The sequence below is a fragment of the Mya arenaria genome, chromosome 7, assembly GCF_026914265.1.
Source record: "Mya arenaria isolate MELC-2E11 chromosome 7, ASM2691426v1".
NCBI lineage: Eukaryota > Metazoa > Mollusca > Bivalvia > Myida > Myidae > Mya > Mya arenaria.
The window spans coordinates 18,964,153-18,981,742 of NC_069128.1; the positions used below are offsets into that span (position 1 = coordinate 18,964,153).

At 38.4% G+C, this 17,590-nt stretch overlaps 2 protein-coding genes across 4 annotated transcripts; both read right to left on the bottom strand.

Annotated features, from left to right (window-relative positions):
- Positions 1–2,738: 2,738 nt before the first annotated feature.
- Positions 2,739–14,601, bottom strand: LOC128240819 (arylsulfatase B-like). Of its 3 annotated transcripts, XM_052957722.1 has the most exons (10): positions 14,526–14,565; positions 14,066–14,149; positions 13,262–13,523; positions 12,486–12,672; positions 10,426–10,601; positions 10,071–10,182; positions 6,724–6,819; positions 6,137–6,386; positions 4,331–4,482; positions 2,739–3,747 (listed from the first exon to the last, which is right to left on the bottom strand). In XM_052957722.1, exons 3-10 carry the CDS (start codon positions 13,508–13,510, stop codon positions 3,473–3,475), a joined length of 1,497 nt encoding a protein of 498 aa, XP_052813682.1. In that variant the 5' UTR covers positions 13,511–13,523; positions 14,066–14,149; positions 14,526–14,565; the 3' UTR covers positions 2,739–3,472. The 3 variants fall into 3 exon arrangements, with proteins under 3 accessions (XP_052813682.1, XP_052813683.1, XP_052813684.1); XM_052957723.1 differs by lacking the exon at positions 14,066–14,149 and having other exon boundaries at positions 14,526–14,601; XM_052957724.1 differs by lacking the exon at positions 14,066–14,149 and having other exon boundaries at positions 14,451–14,588.
- A 981-nt stretch (positions 14,602–15,582) lies between these two features.
- Positions 15,583–16,879, bottom strand: LOC128240986 (uncharacterized). The gene is made up of 3 exons (XM_052957972.1): positions 16,566–16,879; positions 15,825–16,475; positions 15,583–15,691 (listed from the first exon to the last, which is right to left on the bottom strand). Exons 1-3 carry the CDS (start codon positions 16,877–16,879, stop codon positions 15,583–15,585), a joined length of 1,074 nt encoding a protein of 357 aa, XP_052813932.1.
- Positions 16,880–17,590: the final 711 nt, after the last annotated feature.

The following is a 17,590-nucleotide window of genomic DNA, read 5'->3' on the forward strand; positions in this document are numbered from 1 at the left end:
TTTATGAATAGTAAACAATGAAGTTTTATAAGTGCACATATGTTCTAAATAATAATGAAAACACTTAAATTTTAAGTTGGGCATGAATACAAAACCAAATTATTATGCACTCGTGATCATAGAAAAACTACATTTTCACTCGTGGCTTCGCCACTCGTGAAAATTTGTTTTTCTATGACACTCGTGAAATAAAATACGATCTTACTCTGAAATAAACAAATATCCTCTATTGATTCTTATTTTTTGTGCGTTCATGCAGTATGACCGCTCGGCCGCGTTTTTGCATATTTTCCATGAATCGCGCTTAATATGAATATGCAAAATCGCGGCCGAGCGGTCATACTGCATGAACGCGCAAACAATAAGAATCAATCCTTAATAAATACAGACAATGTACAAAGTATATGTAATCTGCATTTTTATTGGAATCCGTCTTAAAATACGAAAATCTCTTATTATTATTTTTGAAAACAGAAGCTTACGGAAGCGACTATTTACCTTTGATGAACGCAGGGCTGTAATTATAAACGGTTTACATCGATTTACATCGACATTTAAGCCTTTTTTCTTCAGAATCGTGTGAACAAACGTGTTAACACATGTGCCTCACGTGTGCTGTTAAATGTGTGCAAGTAGTAACATGTAGCATACTTGGTGCGCCCGAACGACAATCGAGGGGTTTCTAATGTTCTGCTCATTAATATTACGTAGATCGATTCTGACGAATGCACCAACATACACCACACGTGAGTAAAACAATTCGTTAAATAAAATAATCAAATGAAATATAAATCATTCTCACGTGTGTAGAAGGAGACACGAGGCTCAGCAGCACCACGGAAGTATCGACAGCTTATTTTTTGAACCACAGATTTATAAGTGGTGGAGCTGGGGTTTAGTGGCCGTGTGTATACCGCTAGTTAATAAAATAAATGTGGGTTCACCATTCACTTGAACAAAAAGTGGAAAGGGCTTTCAAACGATTGCACAAAATAATATTTTTTTTGTAAATGTTACATCGAAATATTAATATGTTTAAACCTTTTTACGTTAATTTGTCCTTGTTGGAATTATTGAAAACACTTCAATACTTTTCATAATATATAATTTTTTAGGAATTATTAATTCTACAAATATAACATTTACTGAAAATACCAACATATTAGATTGTAGCAATGCTTTCAGCAAGTTGCAGCCATATTTGCCAAACACATGCCTAAAAATAACGTACAACTTTAAATGAATACAACAAGTAAGCCAACGATCAAGTATAAGATGTTATGAAGTCATATTGACCGTGGCAAAGCCATGAATATCAGTTCATATTCAATGGCTCAATAGTGAACAAGCAATATATTATTTGATAAATTCTTTTCCATTAAACAACAATTATACAACAACCGTCCCAAATATAAGTGTACATCAAAATATCATACACAAACAGTGTGTGTATACCACGTGATAAATTACGTCATATTTGCTACGTAGGAAGGCAACATTTTTCCTAAAATAAAGACTTAAATCAAAGATAACTTTTCTTTTACTACACCATTTTAAATAAAACAAAGGGCAGTCCATGCCGCTTACAGAGCCCCGCTTTCGTCTTATTACAGAAATTTGATGAGGTGATTAGTTTCATCAAACACTTCGACAAACATGTTTCCAAAATAATGTTTTGACAGTGCTCCATCAGACGGCCGTATTGTGAAAAGGTTTGTCGAAGTGTTTTAAAAACCTAAACTCTCAATCAAACTCTGGTAAAGGCCGAAGGCGGGGCTCCGTAAGCGGCGTATACTGCGCTATATTTCATTTAAAATGGTGAAGAAATAGTGAAGTTATCTTTGTTTTAAGTCTGCATCCGAAGCAAAATATTGCCTTCCGACGTAGCATTTACGACGCAATTTATCAGGTGTTATACACACACTGACAAATATGGGTTCATCATTCACACATAAGATCTATGGATTTCAGTTGCTAACATAAAAAAACAAATATGCCCCCCCCCCAAATGGCAACCAATTACTAATCTTGAATTTACTTTGTGTGGTACAATTTAAGGTCATTGCCTTCCTTTCCACCAAGTTTGAGGAACGTCGGTCCAAGCGTTCTCTTTATATTGGTAAGACAACGGCTGTGTGTTCAAGGTCACCGCGACCGTAATCTTTAACCTAATGACCTCAAAATCAATATTGGTCATCTGCTGGTTATGACCAACCTCGTCATTAAGTTGGATGAACGTTGGACAAAGCAAACTCTAGTTATCAATCCGGAAAGCTTTCTATGTTCTATATCACCACGAGCGTGAACTTTGACCAACTAGCCTCAACATTAATAAGGGCAATCGGCTGGTCATAACCAACCTACCAACCAAGTCTGAAGAACGTTATCAATCGGACAAGCTTTTTGCATTGACCTTAAACTCACTAGGGTTCAATTGCTGGTCATTACTAACCAACCTTCCTGCCAAATGTGTGTACCTTAGACCAAAGCGTCTAGTTATAAAGGACAATCTTTGGTTAACCCACCGACCGACATGTGCAAAGCAATATATTCCGCTTCTTCAAAGGGGGCATAATTAACGAGTTTAAGGAATGTTTTCTGTTCTGCAACGTTCGACGCCATTTTGGCAAGAGGAACTGTGAACATATTTGTTCCCGTTTTCATTCACGAAAATATAGGGTTATGATGAAAAAACAAGGAACCAAACAAGAAACATATACAATGACAAATAAAATAGGTATATATAAATGAGATTCTTTATTCAGACCATGATAATGAGTAGCGAATAAACGAACCCATTCAATTTTACATACATAAATATTTTTCTCTTAACCGATCGCAGTATGAACCGATGGAACCAACTTATTTAAAGGTCATATAAAAAACCTTTTCATGAGCAGTTTGTGAAATGTAAAAACTTAACAATGTTGATAGGCGAAAGCAGAAACCATTGTCTGCTCCCTATATAAACGTTACTTGTACATTTTGTATTTGACCCCTAGTGATTAACATGTAAATATATAAATGAATACTGAAGTTTAAAGCTAATGTTGAAAGCTGCGCTCTCACAGATTGACTGTTATGAGCATTTTTTACTTTTTTGCCAGAGAATGAACCAATTTTAGGGTAAATGTCTGGAAACAAGTGATATAAGATGCTGACAAAAGCACAGATTGCAATTTTCATATTTACGCTCGAAATTTGATATTTTATAGCTAAAAGCGTCAGTAAGGCTCTAAGAAAAAATGAAAATTTTGGTATTTTTCCAAACAATTGCGATATGTTCAATTGTGATTTTTCTTATATGATTGAATTGAATGCATTAGTGTCAAAATCAGCTGTTTTGGGACATTTTTTTTTTAAATATGTCAAAACTGTCAAAACTGTCAATCTGTTAGAATACAGCTTTAAAATGCATAGAAAATGTTTTAAAATGCATAGAAAATGTTCCATTACATGCTAAAAATGTGGTTTATTCCCACGGACCCCAAAACCCGCCCCTTAACGATGGGTCAGCCTTAGGGTCTCCATTCGGGTATCTACAGGGTACGGCAGTCTTCTGATAAATTTTCAGCCTTTTTAACATTGCTCTAACCCGTGTTGGTTCTTGATCGGAGAGGTCAACCCTTTCATTGGGATCCTTGGCGATGTTAAAAAGCCAGAGGTTCTTAGTGTTTGGTCCCACAGAAATCTGGTTGAACTCTGGCGGCATGTTATCCTCTGGTGGGGGAATCCAACTGCTGTTTCCTAGGGGTAATAAGTTATTTAGGTAAGCCAAATTCATGTTATAGTTTGATGGCATAAAGTAAGGTATTAATGATTAAGAATGGGCGAAGTGAACGTAGTGAGTAAAACAGTGAAATATCAATTTTATTCACTGGCAATTCTCTATAAACCACAGGAAAGCATATAATAAATATTGATCATAAAATTCTTTGTCATGTAGGTCGTGATCATATTACAGTGATTTTTTGGTGCAATTTACTGCCGTCTAAAGTCTGTTTCCCTTGCAAAAAAATGTCCATTTTTCCCAAAAAAATACATTGTTTTTCCAATTTGATAAATGCAAACTACGTTAAGGAATAAAAATGCAATGAATTTCTTAAAAAACAATCTTGACAAGACTAACTCTTTCACAGCATAATGTATGCATAAAACATTAAAAACATGTATATTTGTCATTGTATTAGCAATTTTAGCCTGATTTTGTGATTTCCCCAAAGTCGACTTTTTCCCAATTGCAAGGAGCAGGCGGTAAAAGTCATTTAAAAAAATCACTGATATTATAAAAAACAAACAAAGTCATACTTCATTGCACTTGCAGTAATACCTGGATCTCCTGTGAGTATTTTCCAGTCCCCAACCCTGAGCGCCGCCCTTATACGTGTATCAAAGGTGCCATTGTACACAGGTCTACCAGCGGGTTTGAAAAGAGGGTCAATATTGTGTAAGATCTCTCGTCGTGGACTGTCCGCAGCTTTACTAAAACACCAATACCAGTGAGTGTATAACACGTGACAAATACGTCATAAGCGCAGAGTCGGCAGGCAACATTTTGCTACGAATGAAGCCTTAAAACAAAGATAGCTTTTCTTTTTCTTCACCATATGGTGCTTAAAAAGTCCCATCATCGTACTCAAACACTTGACAAACCTGTTTCCAAAAAAATGTATGACAGTGCTTCGTCGGGCGGCCATTTTGTGAAAAGGTTTGTAGTATTTTTTAGAAACTAAACTCTAAGTCAAACTCTGGTGAAAGACCGAAGACAGGGCTCTGTAAGCGGCGTAGACTGCGCTTTGTTTCATTTGAAAATGGTGAAGATTTAGTTAAGTTATCTTTGTTTAAAGTCTTCGTTCGAAGCAAAATGATGCCTTCAGACGTAGCATTTATAACGTAATTTATCACGTGGTATAGCCAGTAATAGGCCTTAGGGTATATTGCGTTATAACTGTTCCTAGACGGAATGAAACAATCTCAGGGTTACTACAATCAATGGCAATAATAAACAAGAGGCCCAAAAGGGCATGGCTCTTGTGGTCATTTTTAATTCAGAACATGTATGTATGGGTAAAAGGCAACAGACATATACATGTAGTTCACATTTTTTGTTTGGGTTACCTGAAAACACTGCATGTTCAACATCTGAGCCCAGAAAGTATTGTAAGCAGATTAGTTGCATGAACTATTTTAATATGTGCCAAATAAAAGTCATCTGACAGAGCTAAAAAAATGGCCTTTGGTCTTTCAACAAGAACAAGGCAGAGTAATTCACAAAATCAACTGCAGTACCAAAATGCAAATTGTCTCCCTTAATCCTAGACTTGAATTTACATGTACATGTAAACTTGGCTAAAAACAGAATTCGCTCATGCAGACCTGCATGGCTAAAAATAAGTTAACTAAAAATAGCATTTCTTTAAAACTTTCAAGGCCCATAATCTAGGAATGCATGTGCGGATATGGCTGGTTTTCGAAAGGAACAAAGCTCTAATTGATATCTAAATACTGAACAAGTTTCATCGAGATACAATCAAAACTGAAGACTGTATCGCGTTAACAAGAAATTGTTTACAGACGCACGGACTCACGGACGCACATACTACGTACACATTACCATCGCATAAACTCTTCTGGCCTTTGGCCAGTAGAGCTAAAAATCAACACCAAACAAACAACATATTGGTAACCAGCTGCCATCTTTGTTGGTTTAATGGGACTGGACACCAAATGGTCCCAAAATCGGCAAATATTTTTTTCCCTCAAATCATCACATGAATTATTAATAAAAGCTAGTAAGAAGCCGATTCTACATCATTTTACATAGTTAAAATATTTTTTTTTGCTGTATAAGCTGAATTTACCCGTTTAAAAAGGCGCATAATGGTTTTTAGGAGATAAGTTCAGATGCATATACCGACGCTATTTTTGAATTAGACAACCACAGTAAATTTGGAATTGGAAAAATCAGCAAAAACAGGCAAGTGTCGTAAGCGATGTGATACATCAGTAAGTAAGACTTAATGCGTTGTTCACAACGATATCAAATTTATGTTGTTGTTTTTTGGCCTTTTTTTTCTTGCAATAGAATCATCTGGTGTCTAGTCCCTTTAAAGGCAGACATATTTTTGCAACTTACTTAATTGTGTTCCACTGGTCGTAACCATCCAACGGTTTCGTTCCGTTCAAATTTCCATTGGCCAATTTGACAAGAGTCGGGAACCAATCAGTTACATGGATCAGACCACGTGATACGCTTCCAATAACTTTATCATTCAGCAGTTGGCTGTGGACGAATCCAACGCCATGCATTCCGCCTTCCCAAAGTGAACCCTTCCATCCGCGAAGTGGATAGTTGTTTCCTCCTTCTATGACCTGGCCACCATTATCTATTTTAAACAAAATGTTCTACATTATTTATGTTTTCAGTAAACAATTAAAGCTGTTCATTAGAGAGCGAAACTTACAGATTATCTACATTATGTCGAATGATGCCAATTTATTTAGCTCGATTGTGAACAAAGCTTCCTCTCGCGTCCGTTTCCTGTGCAGAAACCAGTACTAACTCCTTTTCGAAAAGCCAAGAGAAGATAACACTGATGGGGAGCGAACCCACAACGTAATTGGTCGGTTATTAATAACAAGAAATCCGATTAGCTACATTGTTCTTAGATCCAATTAAGACCAATATTTAATACCAGTCCAGAGCACGATTCGAGCATTTACCTGTAGTAAATACCATTAAAGTATTATCCCATAACCCCCTTTTCTGCATTGCCCGTGTAATGTTCCCAACTGCTTCATCCATGCATGTCACCATTCCTGAAATGAACAAAGAATTCAATGCAAATGCAGGGGCCAAACCATGATTTGACGTAAGAGGGGCGTCAATTTATTTGGTTTAAAATGTTGGCATGGGGTTTGGAGGTACCCCTCCCTCGAAAATTTGAACAATTTCTAGTCAGAAATCGTGGATTTTTGGGCAAATTAAGTTACTTTTTTCTCCTATACTGACATAAAAAAACTAAACTTTGACGAAATTGTTTTTGGGGTGTGTGTGTGTGGAACGGGTCCCCCCCCGGAACCAACATGGAATATACATGTATACAATACTCATATCTCCTTTGAATAAGCATTACCCCTTAGTAAATGTAAAGTGTCAAGTGACTCGACATCTTCTGAGAACGAATCCATGTACACGCCTCAGAATAATAGGTTACTTCAAACTTCTTGCGGCATAAGAATTTATTAGTGCCTTCAGTTTGAAACGAAAAGATAACTTCGGTATCTTAAGAACACATTATATTTCCGTCACGATACCATTCATTGGTAAACTATTGAACTTGGCGAATGGGTGTTTTGTTTAAGAGCTCAAGCCGGACAAGTGGGCTTCCCCGGGTAATCCGGTTTGCCCCAAAGCATATACATCGTGCCAACGCGAGTGATAACCATAAATGTTGGAAGACCTTGTTTAACAATCTTGTAAGATAAATTAAGTATGTACAATAAACTAGCATGGCAGTTCAAACATCTTTCAATATTAAGCCAGTCAAATGAGAAATGCCAAAACATAAATGGATTTTACCCAAATGTCATTGCCGATCAGGGCAACCACATCTAAGCCCATGAATCACAAGCAACTTAATTTCACTCAAAATGCATGATAAGCATCCTCCAAAAAACACACCAATCATAAACTATAGGAACTAGATCTGGCAGTTCATAAACAACGCTTTGTTGCGGCCAAGTACATTTCTCTTATTTTTCAATACAATGTAATATTGATCCATACATTTAAAAGTGTGTTGCTCGTTTTTATCGTACACAATATTTTATGATAAAATTCAAACAGAAAGAAAGCATTGAATGGACAGTTCTTTCACATTTAAAGGGAGGTAATAAAAACAACATTTTTTATAAATTAATAGGACTAATTTCCAAAGACGTAGAAGACTACATACATGTGACCAAACGTCAGAATAAGCGGGACTTTATATGTATTTGCGACAGTATTATTCAATTCTCATGAGTATATAATAAACGTATTTACACGTGTCAGATAGAGAAGTCCGCTGCCATTCAACTGCATTAATCGGGCGACATACAGGCGGTTATATGAACAGTGGGTGATTCAGTGATCAACCAACGACATCGACGGCTGTCGACTCTGTGACGGCGTTTTTCGTTGCACAGGGTACCGTGCTGTTCGTTCCGATGTAGTTGATGTGACATGTTTCATGTACATCCTGAGTGGTGTCCCTTGACTTCAGCTTTTTATTGATGTAATTCAAGGTACTTTTTCTAAGTGAGGAGTGAATTTCAGAAAAAGAAAATAGAGAGGATCTCAAAGTCGTGTTCATTTTATATCGAATTTATTAATCGAGTTAATTTTAAAACGATAAAACCGAGGCTCTGTCGACTGTTCAATCCGATAATGACCATGACATCCCCCGCTCCAAAAGGAAAGAAACTATACTCGATTCATTTGTTAAACAAGATTTAGTCCGGACGCACGGACAGACGCACGCACATACACAGAACCGCTATTATAACAGCTTTGTCTCGTTCTAGGCACATGGGCTCGACAACTTGAAACATTTCTGAATGTCCAACAAACCAACAACATTGTTTATATTTTAGATACATTCAATTGTTCTAGGTGACTATGTAAAATGTCCTGAGATGCGCCGCAATATGGCGTAACTTAGGGGCGTACCTTATTTACTTGCGCCCCTCCCTAAATTTATTTGGTTTAAAAATTTGAAAGGGGGGTCCTCCCCCAAGCAAATTTTAACAATTTCTAGTCCGAAATGGTGCATTTTGGGCGTATTTAATTACTTTTCTTCACCTATATTGAAATAAAAAGTAAACTTGGACGATTTGGGGGGGGGGACGCGAGCCGTGTGCGCCCCCCCCCCCCCCATGAATCCGCTTGTGGTCCTTCATAAGGAAGGATCTCATTCAGTATGAGAAAAAAAATGAAAGGTAGGTAATAAAAAAAATGTTTTAAACAGATTTGAAAATGAAAAATGGATATCTAGTATATGTTAAGTATGTCTGAATTTGCGTTTAAATGTTTTGTCATTCGCATTTTGTATATAACTGTTTACCTTACTATATAACTAATCAGGTCCACCCTCGGAACGCAGAGAAGTCCGCCGCCATTCATGACTGTGGTTACATACGTAAAGCCCTGCCGCGAGGGGGATGACAAGGTAATTCAAGTGTGTCAGCTGGTCAAATCTGGTCAGCTGTTCTACCAGTTCACTTAATGAGCAAAGGGCGGCGTATGCCCTTGCTTATGTGTGGCCTTTAAGCACCCGTGCACAGTGCGTTGGTTGAGAACTGGCATCCCTTGTCTTCAGCCTTTTAACTTAATTTTCAAAGTTTGTTTCAAATACGTGTACATGTGTGTTCAAACATTCAGCACTCTATCATATTTGAATGCTATGTAATCCTTTTCTTATTTTCCAGGTTCAGCGGTCGGTAACACTAGCGGTTGCTGGGGGGGGGGGGGGTACCTTGCGAACGCCCCCCCCCCCACAGCCGTCTAAAATTTTCCAAGATTACATTTTATTTCAAAATAGGTGAAAAAAGTTTTTTAAAAAACTTACAAGATATGCCAAACAAATTTTTGATTAGAAATTGTTAAAAAAACAACACTACCATAGGTTAAATTATATGGACACATATAAGCTCCACCATTGGTTAAATTATATGGACATAGCTGAGCCTCACCATTGGTTAAATCATATGGACATAGCTGAGCCCTATCATTGGTTAAATTATACACAGATTAACATATAAGAGCCCCACCATTGGTTAAACAAAAAGGACATAGCTGAGCTCTGCCATTGGTTAAATTATACACAGATTAAAATATATATGAGCTCTACCATTGGTTAAATCATATGGACACAGCTGAGCCCTACCATTGGTTAAATTATATACAGATTAACATATATGAGCTCCACCATTGGTTAAATCATATGCAAATTAGCATATCTGAGCCCTACCAGTGGTTTAAAATATAGTAATATGGGACTACAAATAAAAATTTAAACTATCTGTACCTGCATACGTTCGTCTTGCCCTTTGATTTATGAACCAATATTGATCCTCGTACTGTTTTGGCACTTGTAAAGGGGAGTGAACTGCTTGGAAAGGGAGATAAATGAACAGGGGCTGGAATGGAAAAAAGAGCAATAAATTGTCCAGAACTTTGTTAAAGTTTACTAAATGATTAACAGGATTGTTGTTAACTTTTAAATGTGAATAGTTGGTAATGTGCTGTCACATTTAGCTAAATCAAAGTCGGCTGAAACTGTTGTCTCAAATATTGAAAGAAATACTGCAGATCACAAGTGCATCTATTAAACTTTCAGAGCAGAGAAGACTTGAGCTCTTGTTAAAAAAGGGATAACAAACCTTGTTGTCGTCCTCATGGTTGTTTATTATATCAATCACTCTGTTGGCAAACAGGTGAGTAGAATACGAGCCATTGTACGCGCCAGCTGGCTTTGTGTTGTCACGGAAATCTGTACCACACATTTTACCATTGCAACGATAGTGCGAGTAGTAATTTTCACTCCCAGTGAGATAGCCTGAAACATTAAGATAAAAATTAAATAGTGATGTCCATTTTTTTGTTATTATTCTTGAATTCACTAACTGAAAAACAATTTATTTTACTAGAGACCTTTTTTAGTAGGGCCACACACAATCTATGTTGCATATGTCAAAATGTGTATGCATGTAAAAATGATTCAACATTAAATTTGTACAGTATAAATTAATTTTCCGAATTTTTTTTATATCTCCCTAGCACATTTTTTGTCAGCATGTTACCGGTATCACAACCCAGGGCTTTTTCTTTCCATTTGGGAAAAGACTCTAGACCAATTGGGAAATTTTGCAACACAAAATTTACAGAATTGGGAAGAAATTTAAAACTGCACTCTCACAGATTGAACCTGTTGACAACTTTTTTATTTTTTGTCTTGAAACCAGCCAGTTTTTGCGAAAATGCATGGAAACCAGTTATATAAGACTGCTAACAAAAAATTAGATCACAGATTTTTATATTCAAGTTAAAAAATTGGTGTTTTATGCATTTTTCTTAAACCCTTAGTAACGGTTTAAGCCATAAAACATTAATTTTCGAACGAAAATATGAAAATCTGCGATCTGATCTTTTTTTATCATTGGTTTGCAGGTATTTACGCGAAAATTTGCTCTTTCCAAGATAAAAAATTAAGTTGTAAAAACGGTATAACTGTGAGAGTGCAGCTTTAAGGCCTCTTTTGTAGATTTAGGATAAAGAACTTGCAAGCACTGAGTTTTTTTCAAGTTGTGTAATAATTGACAATAAAAAACCCAACAAAATTATCATTATTGTCAACATTTCTCTGTGAAATAAGTGCATATAACCATGAATGTCACCAAAAAGTGCTGATAAATGCATTTATATTTGTAATTGAACAATTGTTCTGAATGAATTATTCCTATACTAAAACCCTGGCTGAGGGGTAAGGTGTAAGTCGACAAGTTAGGCTTTTTGTGACAGCGATTTAATATCATTATGGAATTCTTTCGTAAAATTGGGAAAAAATACACATATTTGGCATTTGGGGATTGGGTCAGATATTCTGACCTCTATGATGGGCAGAAAAAGACCTGCAACCATATTTTTGTTTAGCCCTAGTTAACTAAAACGTGTTTAAACATGTTTTATCACTATGTCAAACTTTATTTGAAATATAAAATCCTTTAAATGTTAAGGCATTCACATTGTTATGTTTTCTTATATATCTCAAATTCATTATGTTCAATCATTTAAAGTATTTTAACAGTTGAGCACTGGAGCATATTATGAAAGAAATACTACTATCATTTAAAGTATTTTAACAGTTGAGCACTGGAGCATATTATGAAAGAAATACTACTATCATTTAAAGTATTTTAACAGTTGAGCACTGGAGCATATTATGAAAGAAATACTACTATCATTTAAAGTATTTTAACAGTTGACCACTGGAGCGTATTATGAAAGAAATACTACTATCATTTAAAGTATTTTAACAGTTGAGCACTGGAGCATATTATGAAAGAAATACTACTATCATTTAAAGTATTTTAACAGTTGAGCACTGGAGCATATTATGAAAGAAATACTACTATCATTTAAAGTATTTTAACAGTTGAGCACTGGAGCATATTATGAAAGAAATACTACTATCATTTAAAGTATTTTAACAGTTCAGCACTGGAGCGTATTATGAAAGAAATACTAAACTGTGTCTCAAAGGTATCAATAAAACATCCTATATGTGTTCTTATATACATGTACATTGTTTAAGTATAGTAAATTATTTGTATAGTGGATTAGTATTAATCTTTTCAAACGCAGTTCTGCAATAAATTATACAAATGCCTTAGAAAAGTTCACATTTATTAGGTTAACTATTCAAACTTATAAAAAGGAATACCAAAATAGCTGTCAAATCCTCTGCTAGTTGGCAAATATTCATCTTTATAGAAGCCAAGATGCCATTTTCCTACAGCATGTGTGGAGTAGCCAGCCTCTTTGAGCTTGTCAGCAATAGTTGGACTGTCCAATGGAAGACCATTTGGCTGAGTTGGCCAGATGATACCATGCTGTAAGCCAGTGTGGATCTGAAAAAGTAAAGATGTCCAAGTAATAGTGTAAAAACTTCTAGTCTAATGCATTTGTTTGTTAGATTAGAGAACAACATCATCAATAAAACCTGCTTTAAATGACATTCAGGCATTTAATTAAATGTACTGGTCAGAACTACTTGGGTTGCATGAAAAAAACAGACATACTTTAAATTCTGTCTGCAGGCAAAAAGAATATGATGTCATGTTTGAAAGTCTCCAAAAATATTTCAAAAACTGGAGGACAAACTTTTGATAATTTAATAAAATGCACATTATGGAATTATTCTTAAAACAAAGCAAAAAGTTGAAGCGATCTACTTGTATCATGACATACATGTATACTTAAAACTTGTATGCATATAGTTGTAACATCTTAGGGTTTTAAGGAATGAAGATTCAACACGCTATTGGACTATATATTTTTAATTCTTCTAAAATTACATGCTTGCTATGATGCTATCAGCAGAGAAGTGAACTCAATTATAATATTTTGAGGCGGTGCCAACATAGCTACAGTAGGTGTGGTTGACAGGTTGACATTTAAATAACAATAAACATTACAACAGTATATATAGGAACAAACCTGATATCTTCCAGAAAGTAGCTGGCTTCTTGTGGGTGTACAAATTGGCTGGACATAGTAATTCTCCAGTCTAACACCTCCATGGGCTAACTTGTCCAAATTTGGAGTCCGAATCTCGGAGGCATGGTAACCAATGTCATGAAAACCGTAGTCATCGGCAACCACCAACAGAATGTGCGGTTGTTTGCAGGTAACATGGGTGATGTATGATAGTAAGATGAAACAGGTTAAAGCTTTTCTTCGTGTCATTTTTTTTCCAGCTCTGTATGAATAAACAGAAATAACATTAAATTATTGATGTAATCCAAAGTAGTATACATGCAGAGGGCTCCCCTCATCTAAATCCACCTAAATTTTGCATGCAATGTGAATATTTTAATGATTCAAATCATATTTGTCTTTTGGTTGATAGAGATGATTTTATATACGTACTGGCTAAGGTCACAAATCCGAACACTTTTTGAGGTTTTTCACAATTATCTTGGAGAGTTTTTGTTGTAGTAAGTTAAAATTGCGTATGAAACATCTTTATTAATGTGACAACATCTGTCGAAGTACAGATTCACGATCTCATCAATTTTATGTCGAAAATCGTTCATTTTATGGACAGTAAATCACCCTTAAATTTATGCTATGGAGGGCACAAATACCGAACACTTGAAAAGCGCAAATACATGGTCATACAATTATAATTAATAAGTATGCTATATTAAATAAACACTTAACTGCAAAGTTATTTATTGTTTCGGATGTTTTTCAAAACATGCAATTCAAATGTAAAGCGTGATTTCTATTTATAAATACCTTGAATGTAGGTCAACATAACTGCAAAACCTAAAGATGCGCGTGCGCCCTCTGACGTCATTCCCCCATGTACTACATTTTGATCTTTAAGGTATAAACATTAAATGGCATATTTTTAGAAAAATACTTAACAAAGCAAGATGAAACTTCGCAAGTGTGGTCAAGGCAAGCCTCTGTATTGATCTTGATCATCGAATAATCGATCACCGTAAATAAACACATGTTTTAGCCGGTGTTCGGGATTTGTGCCCTGTTCGGAAATGTACCGTCAACCAGTATAGTTGCTTTGCGAGCCCGTGTCAGAATTGAGCAATCGCCAATCGGTGTGGCTACATATTAATTAATAATATAGGGTAAAGAAATCGTAATAAACCCCTGTCCTTACATGTTTGTCTGAAATTAGGTAATCATAAATATAATATATTATAATTAAAACAGTGTCGTTCAAAATAAGACGTACGTGTGAAAGTTTTATTAACTAATAATCATCACATGATTACATTTCCGCATTTGTTGATGTTTGGGTTAATGACAGTATTAAATATAAGGGGGGTAATAATTGAACCTGCGGCTATAGAACACTATTTATTCAATACGCGGTGTCCTCCCCTAAAGCAAAAAAAAATCACATTTCACTGTTATAGCCATCATATGTTTCGTCCACATAAATGGACAGATTTACTGAGAATGCATCTGTTTGGTAACTTGGTCCTTTACTCGTAAACATATTTCTCAATGACATCTTCTATTTCATCAAACAAGGATCCCTCTACAACTACGCTGATGACAATACCCGTGCATCTGAGACAACCAGAGGACGAGGTTTTTTTAACGGACACCGGCCGAGCTCCGACCGAGCTCCGGCCGATGTGGGACAGAGCCTTGGAAAGTATAATACCGGTGGCTGACCGATGTAAGGGACACCGACCGATGCTCGGCCGGAACTCGGCCGGAACTCGGCCGTAACCCGGCCGGATATCTCTGCCAGTATATATACTGTTCGCTCCTGTCTGTGTACAGCATTCAGCAAGTTGTATCCACACGATTCACTCTTGACAGACTTTATAAACAGGATGCCAAAATTAGTCAAGGAAAGTGATGGAGATGAGAAGAATTGCGGCAAGAAGAGGCAGCAGCCAGCTAGCAGCAAGAAAAAGGGCCAGAAGAAGCAGAAGACGCTAGCAGTGAAGACCAGAAAATCTCCCCGAAAGAGGATACAAGAGGAAGAAGGCGGTGCCAGTGGTACGGAGGGGGAGCAATCAGAGATATCCGATGCTGAGTCCATGGCGTCCCAGGCGTCCCAGGCGTCCCAGGCGTCAAAGTCGTCGCAGTCCAAGCCCACGTCCTCGTCCAAGTCCAAGTCCAAGTCCTCGTCGGCGTCTGCGTCGCGGCGAGCCGTTGGTGTGCCGATAGAGGAGATCACCCAAGACCAGATGCAAAATCTTGCCATGGCACACTCCCGGCAGGACTGCAAAAGTAATTCTTGAGGTATGCGCGCAGTTCTTTGCCTGGTCCGGTCAATCTTGGTCCGTTCCCTGCTGCTTGCACATCTTCGAGCACGGCATGGTCTCGCCATGCACCCGCGATGAACTGGCCCTGCTCATCTTCCCGGTCGAGATCGGCATTCTGAATGTTGGGGAAACGAGTCCTCATGAGGTTGTGTAGGGTCATGCAGGCCATGACGGTCTTAGTAACTGTCGACGGTCTCATTCCCAGGGTTGTTAGAAGACTTATGAAGCGATTGGCAAGTATACCAAACGCATTTTCAACCACACGGCGTGCCCTGGAACACCGGTAATTGAAGATCCGCTCGTCCCGTGCCAGGTGACGATGAGGGTAGGGCTTTAACATGTATTGCCGAAGGGGGAAGGCGTCGTCTCCGACCATGTAGTAGGGTGTGTCCCGGTCGTCATTAGGCAGGGAATCCGGTTGGGGGAGTCCGATCGTTCCCTCACGAAGACCTGGCTCTAGCCGCGACCGGTTAAAGATGCCGGCATCGGAACACGACCCTGGTGACCCCACATCCACCCAGATGAACTTGTAGTTCGAGTCTACCACCGCAAGCATGACGATAGAAAAGAAGCCTTTATAGTTGTAGTAGAGTGAGCCACTCTTGGGGGGCTTCTTGATTGCGACGTGCTTCCCATCGATCGCGCCACAACAATGGGGGAAGTTCCACCTGTCTCCGAATCCCTCGGCCACCGGGCGCCATTCATCTTCTGTCTGGGGAGTGGCCCACATCTCATCCTCGTATACGTCGTAGATGGCCTGACACACCTCGGGGATGAAAAGGGCGATGGTGTTGTGTGGGACACGAAACGCAATCGCAAGATCGTGGTACCTGCTTCCGGTCGCCAAAAACCTCAAGGTGATTGCCAGCTTCAGCCCAGGGTCCAAGGGGGTTCGATGCCTGCAACAGAAGAGGATGAAATATGATTAAACCTTAGCAAGAATATAATGTTTGGAGGGAATTTTGTTTGCAAAATACGGATTAACTTACGTTGTACTCTTGGTAATGCGGGGGCCAACTCGGTTAAGCAACTCATAGTACATCTGTGGCTCCATGTGGCGGAAGGCTTTGAAGTCGGCAGCGTGCTCGGCCTCGAGTTCTTTCATTAGAGTAACGTACTGGCCGAAAATGGGTCTGCGTAGGATCCACTCTCGCACCCACCAGCGTCTTTCTCTTCTGCGGGCCCTCTGTCGCTCCCTCTCGGCGGCTTCTAGTATTGCCGCCAGGACAAGGTTGTACTGGAACCTTGCTTGAGCCAGTTCGTGTTCGAGCAGTGCCATTTGAAGTCTCCTCGGTGCAGCCATAGTGATGAACTGACAATGTCAGGTAGGAAGAACGGAATAGCTCGGCACCCAAGTCCGTGTTACATCGGACGAGTATCGGCCGGTCATTGTTCAGAGCCCGTTAACAACCCGGCCGGCGATCGCACGGTGTCCTGTTACCTGCTCGGGTACCGGCCGTATTCCTTCCGATGTCTGGCCGACCTCCGGCCGACCTCCGGCCGGTAGTTGCTGCCACATCGGCAGAAAAAAAACTCATTTTGAGACAGACTCCGTACGGTCACCGGCCGGTGTTCGGTCGGTCGCCTGAAGATGTCCGGACGGAGTCCGTTCACGTCACCGAGCTCTGCTTCCGATGAGGAGAGCTCGGTGGCACCAAAAAAATCCACCGAGCTCTACCGATGCCGGACATCGGCCGGGCTATGTGACTGGGCCATTAGCTCATTTAACTTCGATACTCTGATATCAGTCCTTTAAAACGAAAGTTATGTCCTTATCAATTCTCTGTTAATTGCATGCAGGCAAATCCTGATAAGTTTCAGGCTATCGCCATAGGCACTAAAACGCACTCTAAAAAGCCCAAGCTTAGTATTAAAAATGCCAATATTGAATGTGATGAAGTGGTAAAACTTCTTGGAGTCAACTTAGATTTTGCCCTTACCTTTGAAAATCATATTAGCATCATATGTAGTAAAGCTGCACAACAACTCAATATATTGAAAAGATTAGGCAGAA

Coding starts and splice junctions, on each gene's coding strand:
- LOC128240819 (XM_052957723.1), bottom strand. CDS start 13,510: ATGACACGAAGAAAAGCTTTAACCTGTTTCATCTTACTATCATACATC. Junction 4,483..6,136: donor GACCAGTGGAACACAATTAA/GTAAGTTGCAAA, acceptor TTGGTGTTTTAG/TAAAGCTGCGGACAGTCCAC. Junction 3,748..4,330: donor AATACTCACAGGAGATCCAG/GTATTACTGCAA, acceptor TATTACCCCTAG/GAAACAGCAGTTGGATTCCC.
- LOC128240986 (XM_052957972.1), bottom strand. CDS start 16,879: ATGGCTGCACCGAGGAGACTTCAAATGGCACTGCTCGAACACGAACTG. Junction 16,476..16,565: donor CGCATTACCAAGAGTACAAC/GTAAGTTAATCC, acceptor CTTCTGTTGCAG/GCATCGAACCCCCTTGGACC. Junction 15,692..15,824: donor CGCCGTGTGGTTGAAAATGC/GTTTGGTATACT, acceptor CCCAACATTCAG/AATGCCGATCTCGACCGGGA.